We start from the raw sequence: 23,782 nt of genomic DNA on the forward strand, positions 1-23,782 counted from the left end.
GCAGAAAGTTCATTCAGTGTACTGACAAGGGGAAAAGATTGACTATGTGCCAGAATCATTCAAATAATTGGGTATTCTGGCTTGTAAAAAAGTAGAAGAGCACCACTGTAAAATATGTACAATTTAAAAGTTACTAATGTAATAAATAACGATGACAGGTATTATGTATTTTTGTATTATGTACTTTTGTTTTCATTATTGTAATTTTTATGTGGTTTTTGTGGTGATCACTACATATGTTTTCATTACTGTGAGAAAAATTGTATGACAAAATAAATAGAATATTGAAGTATCAAAGATTGTTCTGCTTTTTTCCCCCACTACAGAGAGCTCAGTAAGTTCTTTTCTCCAGGCTCATTGTTAGCTATCAACACCTCTGCGTGTACACTCCTTGAGAATACATAAGGAATTTGATGATGACATGTAATGGAGAGGAAATGAGGATTGAGGAGTGATGGCAACAGTGGATTTGACCATAACCATGTGTATGGCCTTTCAACAGAGAGAGAGCATTCTTGCACTGTTAAGTGTGAGGCAGCTCAAAGCAGTGTCATGGCATAGGAAATTGCAAGGGGAGTATCATTAATCAGCAGGACATTAAATAGATAAGTAACACAATCAAGGAAGAGTTGCACAAAGTAAGAAGAGATTGTGGAGAGAAAATAGAGAGAAAAAAATGTGATTAATAAGCTCATGAAGAATACAAAGCAAGGAAAGTTTTTTTTCCCTCCATAGCAAAATCCCAATTAATGCCCCATAAATACAGAAAGACCACACTCTTAGGGAGTATTGGTTGGGATTTTTCAGCAGTTTATTGTAGTGAGGGAGTTTGTTACAGTGAGAATCTGCTCCATGGCTGACAGCATAGCTTTAAAGAATGAAGCATATTTAAATATCAGTGAAGCATAATAAATTAAATGGGAACACGTACAAAATAAGATAGCATATAAAACTGAGTAACAAAAATAATTTTATCTACCAAAATTTTTTTTTTTTTTTTTTGGTATTGAGCAGAACACAACAACAGGAACTTAGAAAGAAAAAAAAAAGAAATCTAAGATATGTGTAATGGAAATGAAATTTACAATAATGCTAAGGACAAGAATGGAATAAATAAAAAAACGAAGACATAACAAGAACTCTTACACAAGAAAATTCAGTGTCTGTCTTTACAAACAATAATGAAACACCTTAAGGTGGGAGTTTATTTTGCATATGTTAGACTATAATAAATTTAGTTTAATCCTTTATCCAAGTATAAGCAAACAAAGTTTGCACCTGAGACTATCTTTAGGACTGAGGTAAGGTGGTGCAACACCAGGAAACTCCAAGCAAAGGTGGACCAAGCTCTCATCACTGCTTGTCTCAGTATCTCCAATAATGAAAGCTCATCTCCTTGCAGACATATATACTGCTATGCATTAAAGGAAGGGCCACTACCCAGGCCAGTTTCGACCTTTATTGAGGTCTCGTCAGTGGGAGACAGACCCAACCTACTAAGGCAGAAGCAATAGGAAAGGTCATATTTACCTATATGAATTGCCAACAGGTGTACCACCTTATTGAATTACTCTGGATTTAGAGAAGGATGTTGAAGATAGTTTCAGGTGCAAACTTTGTTTGCTTACACTTGGATAAAGGATTAAATTAAATTTATTATAGTCTAACCAAGTGAAAAATAAACTTCCAACATCCTTCTCTAAATCCAGAGTAATTCAATAATAATGTGGTACACCTGTTGGCAACTCGTATAGGTAAATATGACCTCTCCATTGCTTCTGCCTTAGTGTCATCACTTCTGGGTCTGCCTCCCACTGACGAGACCTCAATAAAGGTCGAAACCGGTCTGGGTAGTGGCCCTTCCCTTAATGCATAGCAGTATACATGTTCGCAAGGAGATGTGCTTTGCATTATGGGAGATACTGAGACAAGCAGTGATGAGAGCTTGGTCCACCTTTGCTCAGAGTTGCCTGGTGTTGCACCACCTTACCTCAGTCCTGAAGATAGTTTCAGGTGCAAACTTTGTTTGCTTACACTTGGATAAAGGATTAAACTAAATTTATTATATACCTTAAGGTGGGGGTTGTCCTCACTAGGTTTTAAATCTTTCCTATAGAAAAAAACAGGTTTGTTTTTGTAAAAGGATACTGATATTTTTTATTGGAATCCATGATAGTTTCATTATAAGAATTTCCCTATTCCTTTACCTTTGTAGACTTGTATGATTTCCGAAAGGCTGGGACTTATCTTTGTCTGCCTTTTGTTATGTTTTCCAAAACAATATTACCGGATTTTAACTTAACTGCTTTGAGAGATTCTGCTAATCCGAATCCCTTCTGAATAAAGAAAGGAGACATTTTCTCTAGTGGCTTTTCACCTGCTACATGGATGATGAGAAACAGCAGCATACTTGTGTGTCAGATGTTCTCTTTTTATTTCTGTTATCAGATGTATCTACAGTACTGATACTTACTGGGTCCTGTGAGGATCCCTGAAAAATTTGAAAATGAAGAATGCATGCTCAAAAGGGATTTTTGGTTCAGTGATAGAGATCCCCACTCACCAGATCCATACATGGACTCACCTTAGAGTCCATGTATGGATCTCCAGCATCCTACCTGGAAGTGGGATGTCAGAGTTACCTCAGATGATACTAGCATTATAGTAAGCATCAGGCCCTTTCCCTAGACCACAGGGAAGAACACCACACTGTTGAACCTTGCAGGCAAGTCCCACTAGCATGTTTTTATAATGACTCAATGGATCTATTAGATGTTAAAAAAATTAAAGGAAAGGAAGGGCAAGTAAAGCTGAGAGTATACTTGATATTATCTGCAGCTTTACTTGCAAAAAGCAAAAATTTACTGTAAAACCACAATAGAAACCAATCTATGTTAGCTTTTTCTCAATAATATAAAACAAATGCTTTGGTGATGTGTTAACTGCTCATCATAACTACAAATCGAGTAAAGAGAGGAATTTATATAGAATAAAAAAGCAAAGGAGCCAATCACTTTAAAAAAAAAATACAGTATGAGAGAGTATTTTCATGAAACCTCCTAAAAACTATTTTATATACAATTAATAGGCAATGATTAGAAAAGTAACTATATTAACTTACACTATACACATGATTCATTCATTCAAGCAATGCATTAAGAAGCCCAGGCTGCTAACTCTCTCATATCAGCATCCTCCTCTTCGACTTTTTCTTTGCCTAAAGAAGTAGAAATATTTCAGTTAGTATTACTATCATTAGTTATTAAAATAACAAAGTTACCTTTTATGTACGTGTGTGTGTGCAAGTGCATGCAGATATATGTTTAATGCATAAGCAACATGATTTCAAATGAGAATTTGTTACTGTTCTCAAAAATATCTTGGAGGAAGGAGAATTGAAAGCAAGATGGAAATAATCTCAATCACAAAATTGTGAGAATTTGTATGTGAATATACAAGCCTTTATCACTTTTTTTTTTACTTAAAATCCCCCCACACACACACCTTCTGGTAAGTGGTCAGAAAAACTGCATTGTTTATTAAGTATTCCAAATATGGGATCTCTCCTATCTGTACTCATACAAGAGGAACAACAGTTATACAAATTCAGTGATCCCAGAATATCACACTAAGTGATATTTATTGACAGCAACTCCAGTACAAGAGTGATGGACTTTCACCCAAACATAGTCCAGGTGTGCTTAACTAGATTAGTTTGTGTTTGTGTGTCTATATACGCAACTAAGAAATGTCATGAAGCAAGAGCAAATCAGACCACAGCAAACATGGAAGGTTCTTTTGGATGATAGCAAACAAACCCTGCAATGTATCTCACTATAAATAGTTGAAAGTGCAGGAAAGAAAATAACAAAATGATTTTTTTTTTTTTTTTTTGCTAACCCAAAAGCATGTCAACATCATTTGCAGTGTGAAATCTGGGCCAACAAGAACTTTCTTCATGGTTGAACATTCTATTAGCATTTAAATTGGTCACAAGTAAATCAAATAGACTTTTCATAAACCACTGCAACAAACATTTCTCCCTCATATGTGAGGGTCACCTGCTGATAAAGGTCAGCAATATGGGGCTGAAACAAATATACCATTATCAGATGCTATAAAAGCCAGTGCAATTATGCTGTCTGTCAGAAAAAAATTAAGAAAAACACATTGAGGATTCAATCTTCATTTTTATTCTCAGACTTGTATATAACACTGTATGTTAAATACAAAATATGTTATCAAATACTTTGATTTATCCTCAATTGTAAATCTAAAACATAGACTTCTCTAATTCCTTTATTGAAAACAACTGGAGATAAACTCTTACCTTCTTAAATGATATTCTTGAATAGATACATAAGTATTATATGTAACAATAACAAATAACAGAAGACACTTACGTAAACTTTCATTTCAATCGAAATTTTCAGTCAAGTTTCTTGACCATTTGCAATGCAAGTGAAGGGAGAAAAGAAAAACAAAAAGGCAAAATGTTAACAACATGAGATATTACAGGAACAATGAGAGCTTGATCTGTACGACAGCCCAAAGCAAAAATTCAAGAACTTTGATAAAAAAAATTTCTGGTTGTAATCAACTTTAATATAAGTTTCTTCTGTTATGTTATTTATAATAGTTTACATAAATTTCTTCAAAGTTTATTTAAAGTACATTCATATAATTTGCACAAGGATTGCTTCAAAATGCTCAATTTTCAAACAATGCTTCTTATGCACACAATACCATAACATTTAGGCACATGCTCTCCTCCACTTCCCAAATCATGCCAGAACGTCAAACCTAGAATCTTCTCTTATGTTCATCTTTGATTAAAAATCCTTTCAGTCTATTCTAAATTAACTTTTCCCTACTGTTTGCCAAATGATACTAAAATGTAAGCTTTTCAAGATGCACACAGAGCAGACAATGGAGAGGCATTTTTCCAAGCACCTAATAAATCATTCATATGATTACTATCAAACTACCACCAGACTACTTCTAATACCTGACAATCCTGATGAGTACATAAATGCTTAGATCTCATGGTTATCCTCTGTACAGTTCATATAACTGATGCTGATTTCTTCTCCCAAAGAGCACTACTCACAACCACTGCTGATCTCATATTGTCTGATGTTATAAAAACTGTAGAAATAGTCATAATTTATAATTATGATTTTTTTTAGTTTTTCTCAATATTAGTATTTTATTAGTTTCGTAACCATGTATAATCGGTACTTGTAATGTGCTTGATAAGAAATTGATATGTTGAAAAAAATTTTTTTTTGAGATTGATATATTCTTACCAGATATCAGATAGTTGTAATGATTTCAATGGTTCTATATTGTAATTCATACTGTTAAGTGTTGATATCTTTCATTCATCGTAAAGGCATTCTCTTTTCGCTAACAACGAAAAAATATCAGCCATTACTAACTTCTTGCCTGTCACTTATTGGAACAAGTGTGCATGCTCACTGAGGAGATTGATAGGTGATTGACAGCTGGGAGAGCATTTGGTACCTGGGAAAATGGAAGTTTGAGAATGCAGACCAGAGAATTTTGTTTTAGGAAGTTTTTTAAGAAAACTTTACAGTCAAAATAAATTAATAGAGAATTATTAAGTTTGGTCATAATCTCCAGTTCCTGAAATCACTGCTTAGCACAGTTAGATCTCTTGTTAATATATGCTCTGTTACTTTTAGTCATTGATCTTGAGTTACTATTATTGCCCAGTCATCAGTATAAGCAAACTTCCTGGAGATGGCAGAGAATAAATTACTAATATACACAATGAAGAGGAGCAGGGCCAGAACACAACCTGAGGGTAGATTTGAAAACCTGGAAGGTGCAATTGGTGATGCAGTTGTTAAGAAGATAGTAAACATTTTGTATGGTATAATACAAAGTAACTTAAGAAGCATGTCCTGCCTCTACACAGCATCATATGTGGCTGTGAGGTAGTAAACCATATAATTAATCTCTCCAGAACACCTGCAGTTAAGAAACATATGAGAAATGTTAACATGGAACCAGATCAGGCAAAGTGTGAAGCCATCATGGAGTCAGAATTTTCTCATTCTTTCATCCCTTCCGAAATTGATAAAGCAATTCAAGCTACTAGGAGTGGAAAAGCTGCTGGTTCAGATGCTATGTTTCTGGAGCTTGCTAAGCATATTGAGCAAGTAGCTCGAGAATGGCTCCATTGTTTCTATTCAAACATCCTTACTAGGGGTAAACTACCAAATGCTTTTAAACATTCAATGATGGATTACTGAAGCCTAGCAAAAGTGAGGACAAGCCTGAAGATTACCACCCAATAGTGCTGCTTAGCATCTTCTATAAAATCTTAGACTTGCTTATAACCATATAGTCCCAGGAATCAAAAAATGTATCCCCATAGAAGAAGCTGGATTTAGACGGTGTAGCTGTGTAGACCATGTGTCGCTTTTACAACACACACACACACACACAGAAGCTTCAAAAATGCTTGAAAACATCTATAGCATTTATTGATGTCACACACTGTACAGATGATCCATGATCATCTGTGTGGCTCATTCCACCTACTCTTTATTGTACCACAAACTTCTCTAGTTTAGCGTGATGAGTATAAAGATAATTTTTTTTGTTTTATTATATAAAAACAATTCAATTGTAATAACATTGCTAACATGCCTATACTTACACATAAATACACTCCTTTCTGCCATTGAAAGATGTACAATTTCATTTTGATAAAATTGGTCATTTATATGTAAACAAGATAAGACTATGTACAACTTACTTGGACGACCAGGTTCTGTTGTAGGAGGGACAGGCAAGTCTACTGCTGCTGGCCCAACATCTAGAAGCTGGTTATCTAGTATCTCCTGCTCTAATTCTTCCAACTCCTTAGTGAGCTCATCCTATTAGAATGATATAAAGTATACGTTTTACTTAATTATTTATTCAAAGAATATTATTTAAAAAGGAAATAATTTTCATAGCTATTACAAAAGGTGCACTTGCTTAGCTTAAGTTCCTAATCATTATTTTGTGACTAAACATATTCATGCTATAAATTATTCCAAGAATGAATAAAGAAAAAAAGTTATTTCCAAATGCTTAAGCTCTTTACCAGATTTCACCATTTATCACTACTGAACATCAATAGATAATCTTTACTTGAAGTTCATATATATATATATATATTGCCATCATATTCAGGAACATGTTTGTACTTGGGTGTGGACTGTCAGATTAAACAAACATCTTGATCACTTGATAATTAACTATTATCAACTACCAAAAAAGTTTTGATTCACAGACATTCTAAAGTTGTAGAATATAATATTTTGGCATTTTTAATTTAAGGTATTCTAAAGGAAATGCATTATCGCAAACTATCCATTATAACAAATTATTCCTGTAGTTTTTATGAATTTGCTATAGCAAGACTTCACCATACATTTGAATTCATTTACCTTAAACAAAATACATCATACTTGATTTCTACATGTTGTACCATCTTATAGGTTTAGGTCAACAGAAAGTACAATTTGGCTGTACCATCGGGTCTCTGCATTCTTGCAAGTGGGACCATAGTATGTAGCACTGCTTTCAGTGTGCAGTTCGAAAAATAGAAATAAAAATGTGGCGGTTTCCGAGTTATTTGGCTTTGACCCATAAGCAACCCTTAATACTGTTAAACCTAAACGCTTTTTTAATGTACAAGCGCTAAGCTATGTGTAAAAGTAGTTACACAAAAGTATCGACATACAATATAGTGTTGAAACCAGTTTTAAGTTATGGATATGAGAGTTGGGTTAGAAATAGAGCACTTGATCAAAGAGATCACAGATATGAGAATTCTGAGAAAAATTAGGAGAGTGAACAGATGATAGCAATGGCAGAAACATTAAAAATGAAGATATTAAAAAGGAACTTGACATTGTTAGCATTCAAGAATGTGTGAACAGAGCTAATCTAAGGTGGTATATGCCCACTTTAACCAGAATAGGATAGTAAAGAGAGACCCATCTAGACCATGGTCTAGATGGATCTACTCAGTCACAAGTGAAGAACAAAATGTTAGATATGACAATACTTGAGTGCTGGCAAGTTGAGACTAATTTGGAGGAAAACTGTTGATAGGAAATTAATAATAATGTAAACTTAATCATGTAGTGTCATCATAGTAGCCTTAATATCTCGAGGATAAATATCAGGAAACTGATGATGATTTCTATGTTGACTAATTAGCAAAATCTCAAAATGAAGTCGTTTAACTATATAAGACAAAATGATAAACAGTAAACTGTTGTTAAATTCACACACCGATAGATTTTATATCCCCTTTAATCCAAAACAGATACCATTCTCCCCTCTCTCTCAGTCAAAAACATTTAATTTAAAATTATCTAATTTCTTTTAAATAATTTGAATATAAACTATACCTTGTAATGTCCATTTAGTTTCAATTCATTTATATTTAAAATATCAACTCATGATGTTGCTTAAGAAATCATAGCTAGAGAACTGGGAGAAAACCTCCATATAACTTTTTAAGGAGCATGAAAAATCCAACCTTGGCTCCTGACAATATGAATGCTGTTAGTATCTCCCTAGATACTGCACAAAATATCTGATAATTTGGGATTTAGCTGAGCAAACTATATTCCATATTGGCTTAAACCAAAACAAAATGGTACAACAAGATGAAATTTCATGCCATCTGGGAACTGCATGCCTAAACAAGGAACCTAACCTCAGTTTTTATCAGGGACCTAGGGCAAACAATGAAAACTCTGCAAGTGGAACAATCTCTAACACAACATCAGCCCAATTTAAGATTCATTAACATTAATGGTGGGGGGGTTGGAATCAGAAAAAGAATTAGAGAAGTAACAAGTTGATATTACAAAATAATTATAAGGGAAAGATAGGAGTAGCCACAGTATTCGACAATGATCACAAGTATAATCAAGTACTTGATATTGGGCAATCAATATCAAGCAGTAATGTGAGCAAACATCAAAATGGGAGAAATGAACAAAGATGTATTTATGCATATGATCCAAGAGAATGTTCTAGTAATGAAATATTGGAGGAATTTTTTAAATCATTACAGAAGGCAGCTGTCAAAGAAAAAAGGAAACACTGACCCTTGCTGGAGATCTTTGGAGAGAAAAATAATAATAATATTAAACAAATAGAAATATTCTGGAAAAATCTAAAGAAAAGATCAAACTAATAATAACAGTAAGCACCTGCTGGACTTCTATTCAGGACATGGACTAGTCATTACTAATACCATGTTCCAACATAAAGATCTGCACAGATTCATAATAATTTTATTCAAGGAAAAATGAAAGTCTGAAAACAAGAATCAAATTTTGGGGAATCAGTGGCAGATTAAAGAAAATATTAAATTACCCAGAGAAGCTTATAGTGAAGTTGTTTGCAAGAATAGGATACTTATATAACTCCATGGTGGACACAGTAAGAGGCAGTCAATGCATATCCAAGTTCCTGAAGTCAGTATGTGTTCTAAGAGAATAAAGAAAAAAAAAAAATGTAAGAAAGACAAATGGCTGTGTAAAAGTAACTGAATGAAAGTCATGGAAATCTTGGTAAAAATATAGAAAATAAATCATGAAAGCAGCAAAATATTTCAGAGACTTCTGAAAACCTTAGGGATGAAGGAAAGAGTGTTATAAAGGAATAAGATGATCAAGTGACATGAAACTAAAAGAAAATTCTAGTTATCTAGAATAATTACTTTCGAAGATTGCTAAATGAAACAAAGTGGTAAAAATATTCAAGTGGACTGCAATCAGAAGTATATATATATATATATCAATATTGACATAGAAAATGCCATCAAATTCCTGGAATGTGGAGAGACAGCTGGAACATATGATACCGAGCAGAAATGCAATACATAATTCAGAAGAATGCAATATTCCATATTGAAGTAGAATGAAGAAGAATGTTCCACATTGGTTAAAATTACAAATGAATTTCCCTATTAAATGTTCCAGGTAAGATTTATAGATGCATACTTACAAGGGTAAGAAAAATTGTGGAAGAGAAACTTGAACAAGATATGTTTAGCTGTTTTGTGATCAAGACAACCTCTATTGACTTCATTAGAACTCATTGAGAAAGGCTACATATTGCCAGCACCAGCTTTCACACCTATTCTTGAATTCATTCACACTACCTGCACTCACCACCTCCAATGGCTATCCATTTCAATCATGCACTGCTCTGAGAGAAAAAAATCTAGCCATCATCCCTTACAAATGTCATTTTCCACTTTCAAAGATGCCCTCTCTCGTCCTTTCCTCGCCCTCCATAAAATGAAAAATTCCTTCTACTAATATCTTGTATGACCCTTTCAGAAGTTTGTAAATCTCAATCATATCATTCCCTATTTCTCCTATTTACAGTACACAAATTCTCAATCTGTCTTCATGATCTGTATTCCACAATCCTGATATTTTTAATGCTCTACTTCGCACCCTCTCCACTGTATCTGAATCACCACAGAAATCAGGAGACCAGACCTGTGCACAATAGTCCAAGTGAGGTTTTATCAAGACCTTGTAAAGAGGCAAAATAACTTCCATATCTTTACGTGTCAAGGTTCATTTCAGCATTGCAATCATCCTCTGAGTTGTATTTGCAATCTTTACTATAGCCCTTGAACTTCTTATCTATTAAAACTCCAAGATCCCTAACATGATCAATTTCTCCTAGCACAATCCCATCAATATAATAAGACATTGGATTTCATCAGACATTGGATCACACCAATGTGAATGACTTTACATTTACTAACACTGAGCTGATAGCCATTTTCACATGCCCACAATGCCAGCTATTCAAATTTTGTAAGTACTGCAGCATATCAACTGCATTCCTGATTATCCTGCATATCTTTGCATCATCAGCAAAGATATGCAGGATAATCTGCATCTCCCATCAAATCCTTTGCAATGTCATTAAGAAGAATTTGAAGAAATACAACAAGAATTTGTATTTAAGTTTTGTAGATATGAAAAAGGCATATGACAAGGTGCCAAGAGAAAAACTGTTCAGAATGCTGCAATTACATGGTATAAACAAGATGTGGTGTAAGCAGGAATAATCCATAGTGTAGACTGAGTTATAAGTCTGCAATAAGAATTGAAGCTACAAAAGATAGTTTAATGTAAAATCAGGTTTGAGAAGAGGTGTACATTATCTCCACAGTCATTCATCATCTTGATGAATCACACTGTGGCATAAAATGGCATCAGGCCAGACACCAAAATTAAAGACATTAACCTCAGCACTTTACTATATGCAGGTGATATGATACTTTAAAATAAATACAGAAGAAGTCTGCAGGACTGCTTAACTAAATTGAATAACTGGATCCTCTCTAAGACTGCTTGTTCAGAACAGAGCAATCCAGTTAACTGATGATTCCTTTTTCAGATATACTCCAATCCCTCTTTGATGTTCAGTTTCAGCCTTAATACTTGTTCTAAATGTAATTTTGTGGACAATGAAGATACCTAAACATGTTAATGCCAAAAGCAACGCTACTTAAAGTATTTTGCAAACATTACAATGTTTACACATAAAAAAGTGGTCCTTACCTCATCAACATCATTGCCAAAACCAATAGGATTCGAAATAGCATCAGATATTTCATTAGCAATTTCTTGTTGTTCTTGGACCTCATCCATTAAGTCGTGAACTTTGTCAATATCCCTGCATTAAAATTAAGTCACCATTTTATAACTATATCAATAATTCAAAGTTTATTAATCAAACAATGCTAACCACAAAAAGGCAGTTTAGATTTTATATTAAGAGCCTAAATCTTAAGCAATAATTGGAAAAACAAAACATTATTATAACCTAACTAATTTTTCATAGTACATTCATCAACTGCAACATACATTCAAATAACTAGTGGCAGGCTGCACATGAGAAGTGATGTCTAGAAAGTTGAAATGATGTATTATTTCACTCATTATCCAAGTCTTATTTTTCCATTATGCTTCAGTAGGTTACACTGAAATATACAATATCACAAGTACTTCAAGACAAAATTTTCTGGCTTCATGCTCCACCTATACATAACTGACCAGCTGCAAAAAACTTCAACAAATTCAAATCTGATAAGAGAAATTCAGAAAACTTATATCCCTATACAAATGGCAGCTATGCCTTATGATCCCGTATGAAGCAAAATCTTCTGCCCTTTATACTTTCATTCACCTCTCATAGATCCAGATGGAATTATGCTCAAAACTTGTGGTCCAAAACTAAAACCCATCCCATAATACTCAAAAATCTAGCCCACTACACATGGATTTGGGCTAATCTGTCCATTCCAAGAAAACAAATAAAAGTCTGATATCAAACTATTTGCTTATTACTGTCACATCTGTTTTGTCAAAAACAGTAGAGAAGGTAATGAGAAGTAAACTTCACCACACATATAAGTTTCACCAGTTAAGCAACCAGCAGTAAGGATTCCACCACTCAACATACAGCTATCTCATGGAATATATGGATTCATGCAGTCAAGAAGATTGCTTGGAAATGTTTGAGTGCAGCTATCTGATCTAGTCTCGCATGGAGGCTTACTCAACATCATATCATTTTAGGGTTTTTCTTCTAACCTTCTCAACCAGGTGAGTTAAACACACGTGACTCTTCTCATCAATGACCTCATCTAATTTTGCTGATGGTGCACTTCATTACTTTTCTTCATATGATACCCTTACAGTGCTACAATAATCCATGCTTCAAGTATGTAACCAATGTCTTAAACATTGACCTAATGCCATTTTCAAGAGTAATAACCAAGTCAACTTCAGTTCTACCAAAATACAGATCTATCTTCTTTTGCAAGAAAGATCTTAAATTACCAGGGTTGTTTGAAAATTTGATAAATTTCCAATAGACGGCGATACAATTTGTTCATTTATACCACTGTCGACAGGTATCATTTTTTTTCACGACCCCTGGCAAAATTTTAGCCACGAGCGATGAGTAGTTCTCGTTGGGCAAACATATGACTGTGTTTGCATTTTTCATAAAAATGGAGAAAAAAAAGTTTTGTGCAGTGATAAAACACTTTTATTTGAAGAAGTGGATGTTTTGCATTGATTCTTGACTATAGATGAAACTTGGATCCATCTCTATACACCTGAGTCCAAGCAGCAGTCAAAACAGTAGACAATGCCCAGTGAAAGAGCACCGAAAAAAGTGAAGACCATTTTGTCAGCTGGGAAGGTGATGGCCAACGTTTTTTTGGGATTCCTAAGGAATTATCATGATGGAGTATTTAAGATTGGTGCACAAAAAAGTGCTCTTTCATCGAATGCACCGTCCCACACATCAACAATTGCTATGCCAAAATCGCATGAATTGGTTCCACATACACCATATTCTTTGGACTTGGCCCTGTGTGAATACTTCTTGTTCCCAAACTTAAAAAATTTGGATCAGTGGGAAAAAATTTTCTTCGAACAAGGATGCCATCAAGGGGCTGTCAATGACTATTTTGCGCAATTTGACAAATCCTACTTTTTAGATGGAATGCAAAAATTGATAACTCGCTGGACTAAATGTGTAAAACTCGATTGAGACTATGTTGAGAAATAAAGGTGATTTTTTTTTAAAAAAATGTGTTTAACTTATTTTTTTAACAAACTTTTCAAACAACCCTCTTACCTCCCTTTTCAGTAATATAGATTACTAGGCTACGTCAGATTTCTCTTGTGAAGAAAACATTCACCTCTAGGTTTTCTTGACACAAATGCCATATCTGATAGTCACCAAAAATTTGGAATCATTTCAAGGAAAAAAAAAAAAAAAAAAATCAAATTAAACCTCAGAATACATAAATTTCCTGATATGCTCAAGGGGTGTATAGGATATTATGATAGTACTACATAAAGAACTTACATTATCACTAACTTCCTATCAACAATTTTCCTTCAAATTAATCTGTTATCTGTCAAGACTCCACAACTATCAGATCTTATACTTCTGTCCTCTAAGGCACTTTCCACTTTATCAATCCACCTATATCTTGGTCTTCCCCTAAGTCTTTTTCCTGCCAACCTGGAAGAGAACACTTGTTTTGCTAATCTTTCCTTTCCAATTCTGTTCAAGTGACCATACCACATGAGATTAGCTCTGCTAACACGTTCCTGGATGCTAACAATGTGAAATTCTTTCCTAATATTCTTATTTTTAATATGATATTGTCATTGATGTCATCTTCTCATGCCCCTAATCTTTCTCAGGACTCATATCTGTGGTCTCTAGTCTTTGGTCAAGTGTTTTATTTCTAACCCAGCTCTGAGATCCATAAGTTAAAACTGGTTTGAACACTTATCTTGTATACAGCTAATGTAGTGTTTTGATTAATCTCTCTCTTATTCCATATAAATTGATTCATTGACTTCCTTCTGTTGTATATTTCCATATTTAATTTACAATCTTCACTAAAACTTGTGCCTAAGTAACTGAATTGGTTTACTTATTCTATAGGTTTTCCATTCATGATACAGTTGATATTTTCAATGTTTCTGTATATTTTCATTGTCTTTGTCTTGTTATTGCTGATTTCCATACCAAATTTATTACAAAAATTATTCAATTTAGTCAGGGAATCTTGCAGACTTGTACCAGATTTATTTAAAAGTATAACATCATCTGCATAAAGTAAAGAGTGGTATTAAACCCGATATCAAAATCTCCAAATTTGATATCAGATTTAATACCACTTTCCTTCATAATGTGATTCATATAGAAAATGAATAGAAGAGGGGATAATGTGTCCTTGTCTGACACTAGATTTAACACCAAACCATCTTCCTCTACTTCCTTTAATTCTAACTGCTGACTTACAACTCTAAGACTAAGTATTGCTTAATATAATGCCCTACTGACAACCTTATAACTGCAGCATTTTGAATAGCTTTTCTCTTGGCACCTTGTCATATGCCTTTTGCATGTCTACAAAACTTAAATACAGATCTTTGTTACATTTCCATGATTTCTCAACTATTTGTTGTAAAGTGAAAGTCTGATCCTGACAGCTCTATTTGATCTGAATCCAGCTTATTCTTCATCAAGTTTCCCTTCCACAATCTTTCTTGAGTATACTTTCATTAATCTTACCAGGAACACTGAGTAGAGAAATACACATTCTGTTTTATTTCCCTTTTTTTGTGTATGGGTACTATGAGAGCTCTACTCCGATCATCTGGAATTCATCCCTCTGTCCAGGCCTTCTAAACTATGCAGTGAAGCCAATGTAAGACTTCTCATCTTCCTTTTCCCTTGCAGTGTCAAGGGTTTATTGATCATCGGACATCAAACCATTCACAGGATAGGCAGGTTTGCCTATCCTGTGTAAGTAGGCAAACCTGCCTTGCGGGATGAAAAACTCTACTGTCCACACCCAAGACTGGCTAACTTGGTATGGCTGAGGAAGATCCTTCACCTCCTCACGTCACTGATGGGAATCGAACCTAGGACACCCCTTCCCCAAGCATATAGTTGTGATGCGCACAGCCACTAGTCTAACCAGGCGGACTGGTGCATGAACAGGAACACGAACCCTGGACCCTTGGGTTAAAAGCCTAATGCTCTACCGACTGAGCAATGCAGTGAAGCCAATGCAAGATTTTTAAACCTCCATACTTCATCATTTCCGGTTGAATATCATCAATTCCTGCTGCCTTTCCACATTTCAGGCTTTTAATGGCTTTTTCTACTTTAAGTATGGTTATGTATTCCTGATTGCATGCCTTTTCAGTGTTTTTTTACCACTGTGCTGTTACTGACTGTTTCATTTAGCAATTTTCCAAAGTAATTACTCCATACATCAAGAATATCTTTTACTCCATTTTTCATATCACCTTTATCATCTCTAATTCCTTTTACAGCACTCTTTTCTCCATTTCTGAGTTCTTTTCAACAGCCCCTGGAATATTTTGCTACCCTCCTGATATTTATTTTCTATATTCTTGCCAAAGTCAACCGATGACTTTTGTTTAGCTAGTTTTACATAGTTTTTAGCTTCCTTACATTTGTCTCTGATTTCTCTAAGAGCACAAACTGACTTATTCACCAGGAACTTTTGATATGCTTTCTTCTTTTCCTTCACTGCTTCTTTAACTTCCTGTGTCCACCATGGAGTTCTGATTTTACTATCTTTGCAGACAACCTCACCACATGCCTCTCTGGCTAAATCAATCAATGTTTTGCCACTGAACTGCCAAGGTTTGGTTCCTGTCATAGTAATAACCTGTCCATGTCCTGAGCAGAAATCATTTCCTACTCTGCTATTTAGATTTCCAACAAGGATCAACTTTTCTTTTTTCATAGTGCCAGTTGCTTTCTCTAAAGCTTCAAAATATTCCTCCACTTCTACCTTAATAGAACCTTCTGTGGGACCATGGGCACAAACAAGTCTCATTGTCAAGTTCCCCATTCTGATATTTGCCCACAACACTCTAGTTGATATCGCCTGCCATTCAAGAAGATTAGCTTCATATTGTTGAATATGAAGCATTCACAATGTTGAATGCTATTGCTGCTACTCCTTTTCCCTGATCGTTATTGCCTGAATATAGCATTTTGTATTTATTCCTTAGAAAGATCTCACAGTTTTTTGTCTTTTTTGTTTCAGTCACCCCTATTATGTTGATCTGGTACTTATCCAATTCCTCAGCCAGCTCCATTTCTTTGCCATTCAGGCTTCTTATGTTGATGGTACCGATCTTGAACTGTGGTGATGTTGAGTTTGGGTGTGTTCCTGTAGCTGACTTTTCGCTGTTTGAGCTGGTTCTCTGGGAAAATAACGGGAGCCTTGTTTAAGCCCTGTTTAATCAGCAGGAATTTGATGATGATGATGTATAAATACTTTTATGAATGGATTTCTTTAAATGTCTGTTCTCTTTTACTGAGATCATAAACAGATATAATTTTTATTTTTATTTTCTGTGGGTGTTTCAGGAACACGAAACTAAGAATGCAGAAACAACATAAAAACAAGTTACAAACAGGATACACTCATTTATAAAATATTCCTTTATAATAAATTAATACAACCCATTCAAAATATAAAAATCTTTATATTAAAAGATAAATATACTAACATATCTTCATGTGCATTTTTCAGGGCTTTTGCGGCAAATCCCATTATTTTCATCACCTCTGTATTTGTATTTGCATTTTCTAGAGCTTCTCTCTGGAATTCAATTGTTGTCAATGTACCATCAATTTGCTGCAATTGTTTTTCATATCTCTTTTTCCTCTTCAGTGCCTGCAAAGCAACTAATTAAAAACATTAATATAATGTATTACATTTTAAAAAAAATGGACACATTAGAAAATGAAAATAAATAATAGATTAGAAATTGAGTATTGTCATTATTCTGGATACAGTGTAGCCAAAATAATGAAAATAAAAACAACCATAAAGTTTTAACATCCAACATAATATACAACATGAAGAAAAAGGCTTACCACAAAAAGACATCACTGAAAACAGAACTTCATTGTAATGCTAGTTGAATAAAAGACAGCTGATACTTTATAGATACAAATGGAATCACTTTAAGATTAAAATAAAGTCTCAGCAACTTCTTTGAAGTTTTATGGTGAATGTTGATCCAATTAAAGAATGACTTAAATTATTTAGGAATTTGCAACGTATACTGGAATATTAATTAGAAGAAAATTTAATAAATACCTCCTATATTTTGCAATGTCACATTGCCATCTTCATGGGAACATACAACTATGGCACGTGCATGCAGGTACTACAAAAAGCAAATGAAGCAGATGAGAGAAAACTACTGTTGTTCCTCGAGTCCTAAAGGTACCACCCCACCCTAGTGGGCTATATTGAGTTGTCTTGGCTGTTGGGCTGAAGTTCTCAAGATACAAGCTTTCCAAATTTGGGGCAGTCTCATGCACCCAAATTTGTTGAGGTTTGGAAAGTTTCTTAGAGCTGAGGCTGATTCCAATCTTTCATATTTAAATTTGCTGCAGTGTATTAACGTGGCTGTATTGATGAAACTGGATGTAGTCTTTGTGTTCCAAAATCCTGACCTTTGCTGTCCTGCCTGTTTGGCCAAAGTAGGGCAGTTTACAACTGCAAGGGACCTGGTATACCCCAGGTAAGTCTAGAGGAAGTGGCTGGTGGAGCAGATAAGGGATGCCAATTTCTTATATGTTTGTAACAAGAAGTCAGGTCATATTTTTTTTTAAGAATTTGTTTAACTTTTCAGAGGTACCCCAGATATAGGGAATGGTGATGTATTTAGTGTAATCATCCAACCCAAATTTCATCCCAATATCCATATTTCATGCCTCTATACAGTATCAACCCTATTTCTGTTCACAATGAACTCAGGCTATTTCGTTTGGCAAGGAAAATTCTACAAACAGATAGAGGGGACAGCCATGGGTTCACCACTCTCCCATCCCTAGCCAACTTCTTTATGGAGACTTCTGAAGAGAAAGCCTTAAACTCAGACCCACAAAAACCCACTGTTGGGCTTTTCTACGTTGATGATGTGTTCGCTATTTGACCACATGGCTCAGATATACTCCAGTTCTTAACACACTTAAACAACCAACACCCCAGAATCAAGTTCGCCTTGGAAAAAGAGGAAAACAACAGTCTCCCTTTCCTAGACACTCTAATCACTTGCCAGCCTGATGGAGCCTTGGCTTTTTCTGTTTACAGAAAACCTACCCAGACTAGAGGGCTACATGGTATGTAGTGTTTGTAGAGAGCTCTTGAACAGATGCGTTATTTTAAGTAATAATTGGTAAATTTGCTTGAATCTTACATAGTATTATTTACTTTTTGTATCTTAGCGTGTCTGGGTGATTTTTGTGAGTTTTCTAAGTTTCCAATTAGTAATTTGATAGATATAATTATTTGTGCACATGGCACCAATAAGGACGAATATGAATACAATGGCGTCCAGGTCGCCATCTTTTTCTAAAACTTTTAATTTAAAGGATTTTATTCAGTGTACTGTTTGTGAAATGTATGCTTTCAGGAGAGTGGTTGGAGTCTGGTTAGACAACGATAGTGGAGTGAATGTGTGCAGAAAGTGTAAGAAAAGTGAGGATTTAAACAGTGTTTCAGGTCGTAAGAGTGATATCGTTGTTGAAAGTGAGAATGTAGAAAACAGTGATATGCGAGGTAGTACCAGATAGCTGTGAGAGTGGCATTGAAAGTGAGAATGAAGGTAAACATACAGAACGAATGAATGAATTAACGGATAATAAAAATGATGAGACAGATGCAACGAGTGAGATCACATGGTTACGCGGAGTGATACACAGGGCAAATCGGCACCTGGAGCGTTGGCAAAAATTATTACCGAGCGTACCAACTAATAAATGGCAAAAGTATGATAAGAAAAATAATAGTATGATAGTGAGTGTAAACAAAATGAAAGAGCGAGTGTTGTACGGAGATTCTTTAGTAAAAGGTGTGATAGATGAGAGTTTAACAAAATTGTACCAACCTGGCACGAACGTTAAGGATGTAAGCGAGCCAATTAGAATGCAAAAACAGAGGGTGAAAGAATTGATAGTAGTAGCAGGAACGAATGATTTGAAAGGAGACAAAATGGCTATGAGAGAGGATTTGAAAGAATTACTTGAGGTAGCAAAAGAGAAGAGTGAGAGAGTTAGGATGGTGAGTCTGTTGCCACGGTATGACAATGAAGAGTATAGAAGGAGGGCCAAAATTGCTAATGACTTTATGCACAGATTATGCAGGAGGAGTGGTGTGGAATTTGTGGATGTGTGGAGTGAGTTTGATGGGCGAAAGGATTTATATAAGATGGATGGTTTACATTTGAATGGATTTGGTGTATGGAGACTTGAAAAGGTGTTGTTGAATGAAGCGGATGTGCAGAATCAGGGAAACTAGAGTTATTGGGGGGGGTAGATATGCAGACTTTAGGGAAACAGTTGAGTGTATGAATGTGTGTAACATGCCCGAGCGAGTAAGAAGGACAACAAATCAGAATGGAATAGTCAATATAAAGCATCAAAATAGGGATGGGACAAATGGGCTTCTGCAATTCATGTATACTAATGCCAGAAGTATTAGGAACGAGAAGGAAGAATTTTTGGATTTGGTTGGCACTTCCAGGAACAGGTTATTGGCATTAGTGAAACATGGCTGACAGAAGATGATATAAATAATGGGATTGAATGCAAGGAGTATGGTGTGTTCAGGAGTGACAGGGAGAATACAATGGGGGGGGAGTGTCATTGATGACGGCTAATGAGCTACAGCCAAGGAGAATAGAAGTGGAACTGCAGGATAAAGAAAAGAGCACATTTGAGGCTATTTGGTGTGAGATTGAGGCTAGCAGAACAAAATATACAGTTGGGTGTTGCCATAGACCAGGTGATGGAATAGATGGTGCAGATAGTATGCATAAGCAAATAGAAGAAATGAGTGGAAGGAGGGTAATTATTATGGGAGATTTCAACTATGGTAACATTGATTGGAAGGAGGAGAGGACACATGGGAGGAAGGAATTGGATTTTATGCGGTTATTAAAGGCTAACTATCTGCGACAGCATGTAATGGAAAATACTAAGGTCAAAGAGTGCTTGACCTAGTAATTACATCTGAGAATTTGGCTGTAACGAATATGACCACATTGCCACCAACTGGTGAGAGTGATCATAGGATCTTGACTTGGGAGGTGGCTAAAGATGTGGAATTTACAATTAAGACAGGGTATATAACTGGTAATTAGTTTACAGAATTAACAACTCATAAAGTATATTAATTAAAGATAACTTTAATAAATAACTTCTATATTTCGGCAACGTCACGTTGCCATCTTCAGGAACCTAATGGTGTCCTCTGGTGGGCTGGGCCCACAAGATGGCACCATTAGGACTTTAGGAGCAATATTAGTTTCTTGCTTTCTTCCTCATTTGCTTTTGTTAGTGCCTGCATGCACATACCATATCTTTATGTTCCTGAAGATGGCAATGTGACGTTGCCGAAATATAGAAGTTATTTATTAAAGTTATCTTTAATTAATATACTTTATATGCGTTGTTATTTCTGTAAACTAATTACCAGTTATGTACCCTGTCTTAATTATAAATTCCACATCTTTAGCCACCTCCCAAGTCAAGATCCTATGATCACTCTCACCAATTGGTGGCAATGTGGTCATATTCGTTACAGACAAATTCTCAGATGCAATTACTAGGTCAAGCACTCTCTGACCATTAGGTTCCTGAAGATGGCAACGTGACGTTGCCGAAATATAGAAGTTATTTATTAAAGTTATCTTTAATTAATATACTTTATATGCATTGTTAATTCCGTAAACTAATTACCAGTTATGTATGACCAACATATAAGCCTTGCTACTAGAAGACAGGGTATATGTGGAATTATCAGGCTGGTAAGTATGACAAGCTTAGGAGTTTGATTGGTTCAGTGCCATGGCATGTAAAACTGCAAGGGAAGCAGTTAAGAAGTGTTTGCATGTGGCAATGGCTGACTGTACACCTCCTAGAGCCCGAATAATAAATCAAGTAGGGGTTAAATGGATGAATAACACCATTAAGCTTGAGCTGCAAAAAAAGAAACAACTGTGGAGGGAATTTAAAGAGAAAGGTGACCGGCAGGCACATGAACAGTATAAAGCGCACGCAAGAAGGGTAACGAGTGTGGTAAGAAAAGCAAAAGCAGATTATGAAAGAACATTAGCCATGCAGGGGCTAAAGAGAATCCCAAACAGTTTTTTTCGATATGTTGCAATAAAAGAAAAAATGTAAATGGCAGAATGATTTTAAAGAATGTCAACGGTAGAGAGGTAACCGAATCAGTTGATATAGTGGAATCACTGAGCAAGCACTTTGCAAGAGTATATCATCCAGGTGGTGACATTGCAGAAATGAATGAACCAATAGCTTATACGGGAATTGTGATGAATGAATTGCAGGTGAATAGTCTATTACAAAACCTCAATGTCAATACATCTGTGGCATTGGATGGTATACCAGCTCGTGTTGTACGTGAAGCGGCTAAAGAATTGTCAATGCCGTTGACCATTTTGTTTAATTTAAGCCGCAGGTCTGGGTCAGTCCCAAGGGGGGTGGAAAGAGGGGAAAATAGTTCCACTGCATAAAGGAGGTTACAAGACTGCTGTTGTAAATTATCGATTGATCAGCATATCAGGAATCGTTGTCAAGGTCTTGGAGAAAATAGTAAAAGAAAAATACAGAATTGGATAGATGAAAATGGGATACTGTATGGGGGACAGCATGGTTTTGTGAAGGGTAGATCATGCCTCAGTAACTTGCTCACGTTTTATAAGGATAATGGGTTTACAGTGATTCTACTGGACCTTGCTAAGGCCTTTGACAGGATGCCACATGGAATTCTAATCAGTAAATTGCAGCATAAGCTGATGGATATAGGGTTGGTGAGATGGATAGGAGGGTGGTTGATGGAGAAATATCAGAGAGTGGTTTATTCATGAGTAGAGTCCAAAAGACGGCCTGCGATTAGTGGTGTGTCGCAGGGTTCTGTTCTTGGAGCACTACTGTTCAATAACGATATAGGAAAGGATCTGAGAGGAAGTGTTCATTTGTTTGCTGATGATGCAAAGTTAGGTAGAGCAACAGTGAGTGCACAGCATGTCAAGTCCTCCAAACTATTATATGATATGAACCTCCCAGTCCTCCAAACTATCCAAATCATCTTGCAAAATTATTCACCAAATAATTTTGCAAGATGATTTGGATAGTTTGGAGGACTGGGCTAAAGAGAATGGATGTCAATTTAATGTGGCAAAGTGTAAGGTTATGCATTTTGGGGTGAAAAGATTAGCAGCAGTATATCACATTGGTGGAACCGTACTCCAGGAGATTGACGAGGCCAGGGATTTGGGAGTGTTGGTGGATAGGGAGTTGAAGTTTAGGGGGAACATCGCAAAAGTGGCTAAATCAGCTCATCAAATCACTTGGGTGCTGAAAAATACTTGAACAACAGAGACAAACAGGTTATTGTTCCTCTGAATCGAGCCTTGATAAGACCTCATCTAGACTACTGTGCCCAGGTTTGGGAGCCAGGGTTTCTTCTTGTTGGGAAGGAGGTGGACAGGATCCAGAGACAGTGACCAAGATGATAGTAGGTCTATGGTATGAACCTTATGAGAACAGGTTGAAGATTTGTGGGTTGCAGAAATTGATTGATAGGTGAAAAAAAGGGTGATATGATTGAGACATTCAAATTACTGAAGGGTTTCTCTAAGATTAATTAAGAAGATATTTTTGAGAATAGGACTGGTGGTGGGAGGACTAGGGGCCATACAAGGAAGCTGGGCAAGAGTGTGGTTAGCAAGGGTGTTAGAGCTAGGTTTTTTACTTGGAGAGTGGTGAATGAGTGGAATAAGCTGCCAGAGTCTGTTGTGGGTGCCATTGTGAATGAGTTCAAGGCGAGGTATGATAAATACTGCGTAAATGTCAAATAGTTGTTCTTGACATGATGTTAGGGCCTCCCTCGATGAGTCTAAGGACCCCTTGGAGTTACCCATAATAATAATACATTCACCAGCAACCTCCCCCCCCCCCCCCCCACACACACACACAACAATATGGGGTTATAAAAACAATATATAACAGGGCAAAGTTAATCTGTTCAGATAACAATGCCCTAACCACTGAACTAAACCACATCTTTAGGTAATGGCTA

General features: G+C 35.7%; 1 protein-coding gene across 1 annotated transcript in view; it reads right to left on the reverse strand.

Annotated features, from left to right (window-relative positions):
• The window catches only part of shrb (charged multivesicular body protein shrub), a 59,395-nt gene that overhangs the window by 11,148 nt on the left and 24,465 nt on the right, over positions 1-23,782 (reverse strand). Inside the window, exons 2-5 of the mRNA XM_090398520.1 lie at positions 17,172-17,349; positions 11,637-11,751; positions 6,791-6,911; positions 3,122-3,217 (exon numbers count right to left, since the gene is read on the reverse strand). Of these exons, the coding sequence (XP_090254646.1) occupies positions 3,156-3,217; positions 6,791-6,911; positions 11,637-11,751; positions 17,172-17,349 (476 nt within the window). The 3' untranslated portion in view covers positions 3,122-3,155. The remainder of the gene's footprint in view (positions 1-3,121; positions 3,218-6,790; positions 6,912-11,636; positions 11,752-17,171; positions 17,350-23,782) is intronic.

Source organism: Typopeltis vanoorti, chromosome 1 (assembly GCF_054136105.1).
Source record: "Typopeltis vanoorti isolate ZY-2024b chromosome 1, IOZ_Tvanoo_1.0, whole genome shotgun sequence".
Taxonomy (NCBI): Eukaryota; Metazoa; Arthropoda; class Arachnida; order Uropygi; family Thelyphonidae; genus Typopeltis; species Typopeltis vanoorti.